The 14,573-nt window shown below is 43.5% G+C and overlaps 1 protein-coding gene across 1 annotated transcript; it reads right to left on the reverse strand.

The window, feature by feature from the left end:
• Positions 1 to 1,333: 1,333 nt before the first annotated feature.
• LOC149300042 (protein Lines homolog 1-like) lies at positions 1,334 to 10,070 on the reverse strand. The gene is made up of 7 exons (XM_089485519.1): positions 9,938 to 10,070; positions 9,537 to 9,703; positions 8,207 to 8,296; positions 7,687 to 7,828; positions 6,475 to 7,062; positions 3,409 to 3,577; positions 1,334 to 2,099 (listed from the first exon to the last, which is right to left on the reverse strand). The coding sequence occupies exons 1-7, from the start codon at positions 10,068 to 10,070 to the stop codon at positions 1,334 to 1,336; spliced, it is 2,055 nt and encodes a 684-aa protein (XP_089341645.1).
• Positions 10,071 to 14,573: the final 4,503 nt, after the last annotated feature.

Below are 14,573 nucleotides of genomic sequence, written 5' to 3' on the forward strand. Positions count from 1 at the left end.
CCATCAAAAAAAAAAAAGAAAAACAATCTTTCAATAAAAAAAAAAAAATCCAAAAAACAGCTTTGCTTGTTTTTAATATATTGAATTAGTAAAAAAAAAAAAAGGGGTAAAAAGTATCAACTTATAACCAATATTTCCCATTTTTAATTAACTTTATAGTGCAACTATATTTGGAAAAAGATCAAGTGCACACCAAACTTGATAAGAACGGGTTAAAGAAGCTATAAAACTATCGCATACAAAAAGTAAGTCTCTGTAACCTATATGATTGGTATAGAAGTGAAGTCATTCTATACGACTGGCCATGTAACTTTTTTATAGCTACATAGTATTTTTTTTTTCCCCTTTACAGATTTAAAGTTTTTTACACTCATCTGTTCCTATTACTATAGCCATAGTAAACTCCAGTGGATGTATAAAGCCGCTAATCTGTGTTGCTGTGAAGGGTATTAAGGAATGTGCTGCTCAGAACATTCCTTCGCCTCCCACTGATAAGTAGCAGCCTGGAGAAATGTTCAGCCGCGCACACTCACTGCCTCTGGAACTAAAATGGTCCCACAACACATAGATTTGTCGAAAAGGAACACTTGTCAAGGTTCTATTTTTTATTTTTTTTTAATACAAAAGCTTTTCAAACCCCTGAAATTACACCATCCTGTACCACCATAGAGTAGCCTCTCTCTCTGTGGCTTCTATACCCCCACCCGCATGTACCCAGCCCTGCTGGTTTTTTTTTTTGTTATAAACTGCTGCAAAGGGGAAGAGCATTTGGAGTATGTGTATTCATACCCACAGCACCTCTGTATTAGTATTTAGAATATATTCCATGTAATTAGGGTTGATTCTTCAAACCTTATAGAACCAACTTGCATTTTATTCCCTCCCAGGTCAGTCTTTCATGCAGGGTAAAAGGTCCGGGTTTGTCCCTTGATCCTCCTCAACAGGCACAATGGGTAGCGTATGCATTTGGGAAGGTCCTGAGTTTGGAATCCTGTCCCGCTGTAGAATGTTTTTATTCTACGTGCTCGCCCAAATGAAACAACTGGGCCCTCTGCGTGCACATCACATACCTACTGTCCCTAACTTACCTTGGATGTGGGAGTATCAGGAGCTATCTTGTAGGCTGAAGATAGAGTCACAAACTTTACACCATCATCTTGCATTCTATGGGACATTACAAAACAAATACTCTTCACTAAGTTAGATACCTTTATTAGGAGATTGGGTATGTAAATATACACAGACAGCAGGACGATGTTGAACTACTAAGTGATTTCTTCTTGCAGATCTAATACATAATGTGGGGACAGTGGTTTGGGCAGATTATTATTCCTCAGTGGGTGTCTCTGTTCAGTGTGCTGACCTGCGATAGCAATCTCAGTAATGCGGATGGGTTGTATGGGAATAGTTGCTTGCTCTGCAGTTTAGAAATGGCGGCCTGTAGTTCTGCCAAGCACCTTGTTAATTTATCTTGATTGCCCAACATGGGGTGAGTGTTACCCGCAGTGCTTTTAGTTGCTGGTGTGATACCGACACCTGTCTTCGGTTGCGGTTTGCCTGTCTGCTTATCTAGGCCTGTACCGTCAGCCACGTGAGTCTGCACAATGACAGATGGCTCCTTCTCTGCACATTCAGAGTCGGAGTCGTCTGAGCTGTCGTACGCTACAAGGCGTTGAAGGGCATCCAATGAGGATAAGTAATCACATGGGTGAGAAGGTGCTGAGTGAATGGCATTTCCCCCAGTCACCGAGACACACGAGTGCTCAGCTGGACAGCTGCTGAGCATTCCTACAGTGTGTGCTTGAAGTTGAGAAGGGGTCAGAGGATCACTGAGAGGCGTACTTGTCTGCCCGGTGCCCGATTCGTCAAACTGCCTACAAATGAGGCAGAATTGAGGCCATTCTTCTTTGAGAAGCTTCAGGTATCTAACAAAATATTCCAGGAAGCAGGTCTCAGAAGAGATGAGAAAATCCAGAAGAACAGAGGCATCAAACGCCACGTTTTTCAGAAACAGCAAAAAGACACAGTGAGGGTTGCAGCCCATTTGATGAAAAATATTGCTCCAGTTTTCCATCTGATCTTCAGTGGAGGAAAAGTGGCTGTAAAAATGGCGTAGCATTACAATAACGTGGAACGCAGGGCACTGGCACTATACTTCCCAGAGGTTTATTCACTAACAAGGGAGCTGGCAGGAGAGGTGCAGTTTCATTTCACAGGCTTTATAAAAAGAGCCATCCCCAGGAAGTTTCTGCTCTAAGAACAGCATGGATGACATTTCTTGAACGTCTCCTCACTGAACTATACAGGGCCAGCAAAATCCTTCCAGAAGGGAAATTTGCCAGGAATGGCTCTTTATAATGTATAGTAAATTTAGGGAGATGATACCAAGTCATGCTTTAGTGAATAAAACCCAGAGAAACAATCCCTCAATGGACAAGGTCTGTGTGACATTCAGACCAAAGTAAAATAATAATTACACAAAACAGCCACTCCACCATTCTGCACAAATCACGTATACTGCTATTTATATAATATACCGTATTTCCCCTTGTATAAGACGCACCTTAATTTCGGGGGCCGAAATAAAAAAAAAAAATACATATATTACATTATTATTAGTATTATTGTACTGGCTGCCTGCTGAGTGTGATTGATGTTAGCTGCTAGCAACTGCACTCCTATCATGCTCAGGCAGCCAGTACATGCACATCACTTTCAGCCTCCCTGTGCCCCCTACACATGGATCCATGCTAAAACACACACACACACGCCAGATCCTCTGCTGCCGCTTGCAGACCTCTGTGGGGGCCGTTGTTTCCCCTCTGCCTTGCTCGAGCAAGAACTGAGCGGAGTCATGTGATGCGATGTGCATTCACGTGACTCCACTGGGTTCCTGCGTCGCCGCGGCAGATCAAGAGACGCTGCTGAGCAAAACAGGTAAGCAGGTCCCCTTCTTAGTAAAAAAAATAAATAAATACATATATATGTGTATATAATATCTACCACCACTGTATAAGACGCACCCAATTTTTAGACCCCAAATTTTTCTACAAAATGTGCGTCTTGGGGAAATACGGTATGCTGCATCAACAAATTTGCTCTTCATGAACACAGCCCATTCTCTAAAGCAGAAGTAGCATTGGATATGGTTACTACACTGCACCCTGAATATTCCAGAATCCCAGTGGTCTGTCTATGGGTAGAGATGACCCAACTCCACTTGTACATTTGCTTAAAAATACAGGACCCACAAAACCTGGGGTTGAAAGGTCAACCTGGCTAATAATTATTTTGGGGGAAGTTCCTCATGTGAGGTTCACTCAGTTCTTTTGAGTTTTAGATAGGAAACCCATAGCTTGGCAAACAGGCTCTCTGGGGTATAGGAAGTGGACCGCAGAGTGCGCTCACCTGTGACACTGAATATACATCTGCAACAAACACTTTGCCACGTCCAACATGTCATCATCCTGCTCCATGAAGGTCACGGACACCCACTCGCATAGGTGGACCTGTTCACTCCACTGCAGATGGCGCTTTAGATAAGGCAGTAACTGGCCCATGAAATTCTGCAAACATACTAAAAAGAAAAGCAGATAATATTAAAAAGTCCTCACGTGTGATGCATATGTAAAGATACGTTTATTTAGAAGGTGAACAAAATAAACATTTCCAGTTCCTCCAGGTGCTTTAACCCCTTCAATCCAAGGGGTTTTTGGTACCTCAAAGCCCGGAGCAATTTTGCCATTTTTGCCCTATGTCGGTTCAGAGATTATTCTCCTTTCATGTGAATAGTGTACCCATGTAAACTATATATTGTTTTTTCAAGGAGAGATAGAGCTTTCTTTTGATACCATAGTTGGATGATTAGCTGAAAATTTAGAATGAGAAATTTAGTAAAAACTAGAGAAAATTAGAAAAAAAAACGGATTTTTTTTAAATTTTCCCTCTGAATCCTCGGAAAATTAGGTAAAGGGCAGTTTGAAATGTAACAGCTTTCCGGCTTTCATGCCGGAAGCTGTTACAGCAGATCGGACAGCAGAAAGCCGGCGATGCCAGCTTCTGCTGTCAGTGGGGAGTCCAAGCTGACAGCCTGATCTCCTGTGTAGCGGCAGGAATGTGTCCCTGACGCTGCAAGAAGGGCTGGACGTACCGGGACGTCCATAGGGGTTTCTTAATAGACGTTTTTTGGACGTCCCGGTACGTCTATAGGGGATTGAAGGGGTTAATACTCACTATATCTAGTCTCCTGAAATTCTGCTAATATATCTGGGTAAGCCCTCTAGCAAATAATTACAACAGATGAGAGGAAAAAAAAACCCAGGAGGTTGTCCATTCTTGACTTTTACGGCACTGCTTATTTTTCTGGAGTCATAAATATATTCCTAAACCCATTGGTCATTAGTGATTCTGGATGGCCATGTGAGGGCTGCGAGCACTCCGTTGCCCGCTTCTCTCGTATCGTTACCATCCACTTTAAGCACATTTGTGGCATGCTGGCATCCGTAGCTCTGAGAATGACCCTCAATCTTTGTTGGCATCCTTAGCATAATTTATGACCCTCAACATTTCAATGAACACGGAGTGTTTATCTAAAAAGTGATTATATGTCAGAGAAATAGAACGTTTTTACAGGAAATCAGTGGAGAGGGTGCTAGACATAGTGCCGATGAGTAAATATGGCATAGATCCGCGGCCTTTCCTTATCATTTATAAACATACTACTCTTTAGTAGTAGTCATCTGGTGGCATGGTGCGAGCAGGCAGGCGCCACATTCAATCATCTGAAGAGGCTGGCTGGGTAAGCAGAACGAGTGAAGTCATATTAGGTCAGACTAACATGTTATCGCTTTATTCTGTTGTAATTGATAAACATTTAGCTTAGACATTGAAGGACAAGCTTCACCATTTATGTAGATAGGAAATCTCAACCACAACAAAACACGTGGATTGTGACAGTGAGCATACTTCTCTAGGGATCAGGACATCCCAAACGCCACACAGCATCACACATTACCACAAAGATAAAAACAAGCCCTGAGACCTGGCTAAACAGTGAGCCCACGGTCCACATCAATTTCACACGTGCAAGTCACGTCTTATGGAAAAATATTCAAATTATTAAATTACAGTAATGCCTGTGTGCCCACGTTGGATAAATTACTTTCAGTAACTTGCCGTTGATGAACACTGCAGTCGTGTGGTCAAGATACAATACTGCAGGGAAAGAACTACCGTGTTTCCCCGAAAATAAGACATACCCATAAAATAAGCCGTAGCAGGATTTCTAAGCATTTCCGCAATATAAGCCATACCCCGAAAATAAGCCATAGTGATAGGCAGGGCCGGCAGATCAACCTTCCCGCCCCCGGCGCCTAATATGAAGTTAAAGGGGCCGGTGTTGACACCGCGCCGCCCAATGGCAGTGCCTCAGTACTTCGTCCCACGTCTTAAAAGGGGTGGGCCGAACAGCTGAGGCACGGCCATTGGGCGGCGCCGTGTGTGAACACCGGCCAGGGGTGGGCAATTGCCCCCCAGGCCGCCCTGAATCTACATTAAACGGCCGCGCGGCCGCCCATTTAAGTGGCTGATTCAGCCACGCCAGGGCCGTCTTTAATGCCCGCAGCATCTGCGGTGGGCGGGCCGAACTGGCCGGCACACCGAGATGCCTTTGCAGCTAATGTGGCTGTGAGTCTTAAAGCGGTGGTAAAACACGCTGGCCGCTTTAAAATCATTAAGCGGTCGGCGTGCCTGCACAGTGCCGCCCGGTGTCCTGTTCCGTGCGACTCCGCCCCCTTTAGCGGCACGTCAGTGGAACAGTTCCTCGTGACAGCTAGAAGAGCACGTTGGAGGACAGCAGCAGTGAAGGATGGCAGCAAAAACGTAAGTATTAAAAAAACAGTTGGGGTAATAGGCGGAAGGGGAGCTGTATTCAAAGGGGGGGGCTGCAAGTACACAACAGGGTGGTTGGGGCACCACATAAATCAATACACAAAGGTGGGGGGTGGGTGGCTGGGTTCAATATACATGGGTCATTAACAATGACATGGGACATTAACAATGTGGGTCTCTCTCATTGTTGTACCATACTTAATAAAAATAAGACATCCCCTGAAAATAAGCCATAGTGTGTCTTCTTGAGGAAAAAAATATCAGACAGTGTCTTATTTTCGGGGAAACAGGGTAATAGCATGTAGGCTAAAATGTTGAATATCTGGTCACCCTGGAATGCTCACACCAGGATGTTCATGGTCGTGGTTTAAATGGGTCCTGAAATGCACATATTTGTGTCTTACGTCAACAAGAAAATAACCCTACTGACTTGGACATAGATTTTCTGAAACTAAGAAAAAAACCTACATCATGTGAATCACACATTCAATTTAGCAGAACACAGCTTCTATCTGCATGTTGCAGGTATTGCATTAATAAGGAACATATGACTGACTGCCCTTTTGTCAAGTCCATTGTAATTACCTGTCACAGCGCTGCTTTTGGTTCCAGTGAGAAGCTTGACTTCCAGAGCCTTAAGCGCACAAAGACTCACAGCTCCCAGAATACCAAGGTCAGGGCTGGATTCTGGGGCATCACTAGCACCTCCAAAGTTGCTGGGTCTGTCACGTACAGGCACTTGAAGCAGCCAACCCTGACTTACAGCACCCAGCAGCACCTCTGCCAGGACACTTGTGTGCTGTTCTAACACCGGATCTGGCTGATGCGATACGGGGTGTGCAGAAGGGAGGAAATCTTCCCCAGCTTTGTGTAGAAGACATTTCTTTAGCACGAAGATAAATTGCTTTTTTACAAAGTATGGGACAGGGGAGGACACAACGTCTAAAGCCTGTGGTAGAGACACAGATAGAACATGGTGGCAAAGAGAGAACGTTGATCCAAGCTCTACCCGCAAAGCAACCAATATCTCGAACAAATCAAGGACACAGGAAAGGAGGTTGACAGATTCAGAGTCTTGCGTCACAGACTGGCGTTGGGTCGCTGACAGCAGGGAAGAGCAGAAGGTTCCAAAAACAGGATGCAGAGGACCCAAGAGCTTGAGTGGGATGTCTGCTAATGATATCACAAATATACACAATTATGCAAATTTAGAAGTTATGTCACCATAACCTTGGAATCAACATTTTTGTCTTCTCCTCCAAAAGTGATTTCAGACATTTAAATCACTGGCTGTATATGGCGCATGCATGCAAGTAAAAAAAGTATTTAATAAACTAGGCCTCAAGCCACCCATCTCCCGCAAGCAGCTCACAAGCTACTAGTTGCGCTCCATGTCTGTTTAATGGTCAATCTTATTAAAATTAACAAAAGGGAACCCCAAAAGGTGCCCACACCTAATCTATCCATAGCAATTACCAGATTGCTGAAATTATGATCTTTTAGAAACAGGAGCCGTCTCCTGCACTGAAATTCCTTGTTTTAAAATACAAGCACACAATGCTTCAGAGATAATTTAAATCCACAAACATTTCCCATAAAAGTGGACCTTGCATATGTTACATATGATGTACATATTTTAGAAGTTTTTTCTAAGAAACTAAACAATTTTACCGTTTTCTATAAAAGTACTGTCACTATCATATTCCCACTCGTCTTTCTTTTTGGCACTAGGTTGAATCGAGGAACACTTTCTTCAGTTTAAAAGAAACCGTATGGACAAAGTGAAAACATGCTTACCTGCATGATGAAAGTCCTTGTCCCTGAGGATTCCTTTACACACACAGATCAGAGACGTCAGACACGGTAGTAACATACGGCAAACCGGATACCCTTCTAGGGTCTTCAGGCAAAACTGGAGCCATTGGCTATTAACCTCTTTCTAGGGAAAACGAAATTCATTATTAAAATCACTTCAAAGTGTTAAGTGCTGCATTTTTTCCATACATTTATAAATAAACACAAAATGTTTAAAGTTACTGCAAGCAATATATATTTTAGAGCAAAGTCAACCAGTCAAGGAAGAAACGACAAGGCTGAACTTCGACAAGTTAAACTAAAGAAGACTTCTGCTAGGAGTGGGAGCGAGACAACATCCGGTCAGCTCAGGACCTGATAGATAGCCTCCACCGCACTGCAGAAAAGAAACTTTCCATAATCTATCATAAATGGTTGACATTCAAGGCCTTTTCAGGCCCATACAGGTTAATTCTTCATTCACAGAGGAGATACTCCACTACCACCAGTGGTGGGAACTCACCTGGCACTTCAGCTGAAGTAGCACCAAACTGGAGAGGCACTTAGAGGACAGGTGGGTCAGCACCTTGTCAGGAGTGTCAAAGAATTGGATCTACAATATAAGAATGTATGAATCGTAATATCCGGCATTAGTGGGACAGGCCCAGCAAACACACAGGCTCTTACTCAGAAGGACCCTACTAAGTGAATTGTGTTTGTTTAACCATACCTAACCTTGTCACATAGTTTACACATTCCGGGTTTTATTCAATGCCTTGTGTTACTAAAGTCGAAGGACTATGTCTAGAGTCTACGTTTCAGCCTCTCATAGGCCTCATCAGTGTGGTACGGCTCCCATGATGTTTGCCCGGACGTTGCTCCCTGGCTCACCACACCTAGAGAGATAACAGCCGTACCACACTGACGAGGCTGAAACGTACGTCTCGTGCAAGGGACGCTTGCCAAGCATTGCGGGTCCGGAGTGCCCTGATGGGTGGGAGCCGTCTCATATGTTACCGGGTCTCCTCTGTAATGGTGCAAGTGAGCAAAAAACGGTGATGCCCCTGCTGAGTAGGCATCTTCCCTATAGGGCAAGCTAATTCAGCGCTGTCCGTTCTCAGCCGAGATGAGGCTCCCATGTTGTTTTTCTTGCCTTATGTATAAAAGAATACCGACCTGTAACAACTTCCAAGCAACCTGTTAATTAATTGCACTGTTTGCATTTGGATGCTAAAATAGTTGAATGGATCAATGGTTGGGTGACAGGAGGCAGACGGTTGGAGTTAATGGTGTATATTCACAGGAGGGACTTGTTACTAGTGGACTATCTCAGGGATCAGTATTGGCCCCGTGATATTTTTTATCAGTGATATAACAGAAGGTTTTAATGGTAAATGTCTACCTTCTAACCAGAAGTAGCTTGGAGGGGAGTTGTAATAGGAGCATTTAAATTCTTCAAGGGATTTAACAAAGTACAGGAGTGAAGGTTATTTCAGGAGCAAAGTTACAACAAAATGTCATGGTCTAAAACAAGAGGGTCAGATGTAATATATGTAATGTGAACAACTTTACAGAGGGAGTGATGGATAAGTGGAACAGCCTCCCAGAAGAAGCAGTAGAGGCTAATGCGGTGAGGGAACTTAAACATGCTTAGGACAAGTATAAAGCTATCTTGAATCCAAGACAAGACCAAAGACTGATTAAGGTCAGAGTCCTTACAGAAGGAAAAGTGGGCAGACTAGATGGACCAAATGTTTATTTTAGTGCTCCACATCAGTCCTTTTTTCTTCAATGTTATCAGTAAGATGAAGTTGGCTAGGAGTAGTACACATAACAATATTGGAATCTCTTACTATTGTGGTTTCCACACCATTGTGCTGCAGCAGTTCCACTAGACGGACATACTGACGTTTCACTGCAGGCTCTGTGCTTGGGTTCTCCGCCTTAGAGGCCAACATCTGGATGACAGAGAGCTGGAGTAACGTCACATCGCGCTGATGCCAAGAATACTGCACTTCTCCTGCGCACAGAATGTGGAAAAAGCCACGAACATCAAGACACAGTGTTAACTGAGCACACTGCGGACGCCGTTTGGGTATACGGTGGGTTAAATGCGTCAGGTTTACGTCACTGATCATATCTGACTACTGTACAGATGATATGTTTTATATATAAGTGCTAAGGCTAATGACCTTATAGAAAGGAATAACTAGAAGCTAATTAACATCTAGCCCCACACAATAAAATACTTTACCTGGACCTTCTAACGGCACATCTGGAATCCGAGGGGCCAACAAAGAGGCATATTTCTGTACGTCTTCAGGTAAGGGGACTGCTTGGAGTACATTCCTGTACAGATGCTTCAAGAAAGAGAACGTGTCTTCCATCTCCTTGTGTTACTTCTTCTGGAGCTTATAGGCATTCTCTGAGGATAAAGACATCTTGGACTCCGTGCCTTTTACCCATTTATTAGGAGAAACATCAAGACAAAACATGCTGTTTGGAAACAAACGCAAGGTTAGGTACTTTTGCTCACAATGTTGAAAATGCTCTAGGAATAAATGGCTCTAAAGTTAGCATTAGGCTAGGTTTCCACTTGGGTTTTTGTCCTGCGTTTTTTTTCTTGATGAAAAACGCCAAGAAAACTGCCACTGCATTTTCCTGCGTTTTGGCGTTTTTTTCTGGAGTTTTTTCTGGCGTTTTAGCCTTTCTGTGGAAATTGCTTTTTTTGACCTTAGGCAGTTTTTCCAGCCTTTACAAGTTAGAAGTTTCACCCAGCTAAAAGGGATTAGGATAAATGGCAAGTATCTGCCCCCGATGTGTCTCTTTTCTGTGGTTTGTAAGGCATGCTTTATTCCGAATGTCTGCTCCTCTAGGAAGATTGGCCCCAAATGATGGTGCAAATTGTTTGCTGTTGCTTTTGGCACGCAGGATCCAGTTGATGCATCGGGTATGTTTGTTTGTAATGGCATGTTTGTTCCAAATGGTGTAAAATTCAATATGAACTAGTCCAGGACTTTGTTTTATGTGAAACTGTTTGTTTTCAGCCTATTTCTCATAGGACACACAGATACTGGGTCCATCCTCTGCATTGTAACTGTGGAAAAAACGCCATAAAAAACGCCAAGGCAATAAACCCACATGGCTTTTTCATGGCGTTTTTTCTCTCCCATAGACTTCTATTGGAGAAAAACGCCAAGATTTCCTTGAAAAAACGCCAGAGTGTGAACATGCTGCGATTTTGAAAAACTGCCACAGAGCCCAAAAAAGCAGAAAAACGCCAAAGAGGACTGAAAAAACGCCAGACAGAAAAACGCCAAGTGGATATGGCATTCTGCGATTTCCTATTGAAAAACAGCTAACATCTGGCTGCTGCGTTTTTCCACTAAAAAAACGCCAGGTGGCGCTATTGGCGTTTTTATGGGCGTTTTTAGCATAAAAAAAACAAGTGGAAACCTAGCCTTAAAGGGTTTCCATTGTTTCTGCAGAATCCCCCCCCATGCATTTCAACGGGCGACACCGCAAACATTTAAAGGCGCCACGCAGCTATAACATGCATTAAAGTGCCTATGATGGCCGGAGCGTCCCTTCAAAAAGTTCTGCCTACTTTGCTGAATTTTACAGATGTGTAACACAAAACTAAGCAAAGGTTGTTACCGTAGAAAACTGAAAATAGTGTCTCTTATAGACCGTGTAATGATGGCCTTCTCCATAAAGTTTAGCAACACTTGCTCCCAGCCTGTGACATGAATGTGGCCGCAGAGTATCTGCAGGAAGTGTACTTTGGTATGCTTCCTGCTTACACTTCCTGGTTTCACTAGAGACAGCCAGGGGAGGAGATATATGAGGTAAAAGTCTCATTTTCAACTATAAAGAATGCTTGCACTAATTTGCATGTCAAATGTGTTGGATATTACACAAAATCCCCATTTAATGGTCAGATGGCTCATATAATAGTGCCCCATCTACCTCTTCCTGCCGTCTGCGGGAGTTAAAGGGTCCAATTTTAAATTGGCCATACAGGTCCGGCGATACATTTATGGGATTCACACCACGAGCCAAGTAAATGACAGCGCGGAAATCCTGATATGAATCACATTCCCTATATCAGATCTGCTGACTTGACAATTAACCCTTCTGCATATTCAGGATCTATACATATCCTCATTTAAGATGCCAAAATATGATGTTTCACATTTTGCCTTTTACGCTGAAATCTAAACAAAAACAAGATCATATTAAACCGAAACAGAGCACATTTATTAAAAACAATTCTGGATCAAGGAGAAATGCACTGACTGTATAACACGCATCGTGAACCCAAACTACCAATATTGCTGTTCTGAAAACTATGAGCCCATAATAACCTAATAAAGAATAATTTATAACAATATTAATATTCACTACATAAATACAATAAAGACCCCGCTGCCGGCTTACCCGAGTGAGATGGTGACATGAGGGCGCTTCGGATTGTGCCTGAAGCCTTATAACCATTCAGCAGACTTGTCAGTACCTTGTCAATGCACGCCTTACACTACGGGTGCTGAAAATGTTCATACTGCCCCCAAGGTATAATGGGAAATGTAGTTTTTGACCGTAGCTAAGGTACGCATGCGGAAACGTTTTGGTATCCGCCCACAGCAGCTGGTAGCTGTTGCATGGCAACCATTAGGAGCCCCACGAAAAGGGCGGAAATGGGAGGTCTTGGTTGCGGAAACTGTTGTCGCGCAGGCGCTTTTTATTTTTTTTTTCGTCTTTATTTTGCGACGTTGTTAGATCGGTTTACGGTGCTGGGTACTGATTGGTTGCGTATTGGGGGTTTCTGTCTGCTTCCCGTTAACGCGGAGGGTTATGGGGCAGGCCCCGGCAAGTACGGACCGGTATGAGGCGTTGGGCAGCGGTGTGCCCCAGGGGTGAGTGTGTCTGTAACTTACCCAATTGCCCCAGTACCCTTGAATGCAATCACTACTTCCCTGGCAGGCCCTTATCCCCCAGTATTCTGTTCCCTGTACCCACTACCCGAGTGGAACAGATCATTGACCATGCTAAGAACTTCCTATACACCCTAAAGCCCCTGTTATCTGCCCCCTGTTATCTAGATACCCCCTGTGTCTCCACGTACTATGGGCAAGTAAATCACAACATCCTGTTCCAGAGGCTCGGTCCCGCTTGCATTGGCCCCCCACTTTAAACCTGTTAATCCGGTGTGTCTCCTGTTTCGCAGCACAGTGGAGCCTGGAGTCCGGGTCCAGTCTGCGGCTTCTTCCTCCCACTGATTTCCCCTCGTTTCCCAGGAAAGATCTATTCCCTGTTCGTTCAGGATTTGTTAGTGAATGCTGTGTGGCTCGTGGCGGCGGCCGGGAGGCGGAATGCATTTATTTGTAGTGTTATCGGTATCTTAGTATCTGATGCGCTCTCCATACTGCGCCGCAGCATGAGTCCTGGGCATATTACAATTATCTTTGAATATCGCCCCACTAGGGGTAGGCGGAAAGAGGAATTATGACAGACAATGCCCCATATCCGGTAACGACTAGCGCAGCTCTTAACGTGTCATCGGGTGTCCTTGTACAGATTCATAACCTGCCTTATTCATTATATCCGCCATACCGTGTATCTTTTATTCATTTCTTCCGGTCGAAGACAGTCCTCAGAACCTAATGCTTTTCTAATGATCTGTTCTACTCTGCAGCTTTTGATATGCTTTATTGTGTCCTTCTATTGATTTAGCAAGGTACATCTTTAAAAACTGCCCTCAGTACTAAGGCTTACCCTGCTTGCTATTGTCCTGCCCAGAGATTGACACCCAGGCCACCTAACATTTGCTGGCAGTCTGGGGAGTATAAACCCATAGACATCCATGTAATATACATAACAAAGCCACCATCCAATGTATAGTAGCCGTGGCCAGCTGGATCCTCATCTTATCTCTCAATGGGACACTTTTTTTTTTTTTTTTTTTTTTACCGCCGTGGTGCTTCCATGTAACTATTGTGTCCAAAACTGATCTACTTGCTGTTTCCAGTATTCCAACCCAACATATAGTAAATCCTATTATAAACTGCCCTTCCAAGTATATGACGAAACATTAAAACCTGGCAGAAAAATATATTTTCTGCTGAAAAACGTATTACTTTGAACATGTGGCGGCGCGCAGAGGCATTTACAAAAAAATAATCTGTGTATATTCACTTGGATTAGGATCTGAAAATCCTCGCGTTAAGTTTTTTGTTGTGGTTAAACCGTAGGTTTCCAGACTCCATGGTATGATGTGAATAGGCCAGTCATTTGCTCTACGGTATTAACTTGTATTTTCCTGGCAAATGTATTGTTCGCCTTTCTTACTACTATTCTTTTTTTTGTCTACAGGTCTGAAAGGGAATCTGTGGAAGTGAAAGGAAAAGATCAAAGGTAGGTGCGGTTTGCTAGGAGCTGCCGGTCTTCATTAATGAATCTCTTGAACGGCGTGCATCACCAGCATCGGCAAAAAGGAGCCTCCCCAGTACTTAGTTATTGGATTTATTCCCTGCTGGAAAATGTTGAATGTTAAGGCTGGGCTTTTTTGAAAAGCGTTCCCCCAATGATTGTGGATTTGCTTAGCAGAACTCCCCTTTTAGCTGAGCCTTCTATTGCTACCAATGGGGCTAGTAGCAGCCAGTCATTTGCAATAGATAACTCCTTCAGGGGCTTATACACGATATGTGTTCCCACAAGGAGACTTTAACAAAACGTTGTAAACTCTTTGCTTTAAATCTTGATGAGCAAAATGCTAATAACTCATTTTTTCCTTTACTAGGTGAAAGATATTTTTCTGGGAACACAATGCGCTCTTGTATGTCCAGCAAGGAGCGAGACATTCATGGCCTGACAAAGAAATAGTAAGGATA

This window comes from Sceloporus occidentalis, unplaced genomic scaffold (genome assembly GCF_023333645.1).
Source record: "Sceloporus occidentalis isolate IW3139 unplaced genomic scaffold, rSceOcc1.0.p SCAF_26, whole genome shotgun sequence".
Lineage (NCBI taxonomy): Eukaryota > Metazoa > Chordata > Lepidosauria > Squamata > Phrynosomatidae > Sceloporus > Sceloporus occidentalis.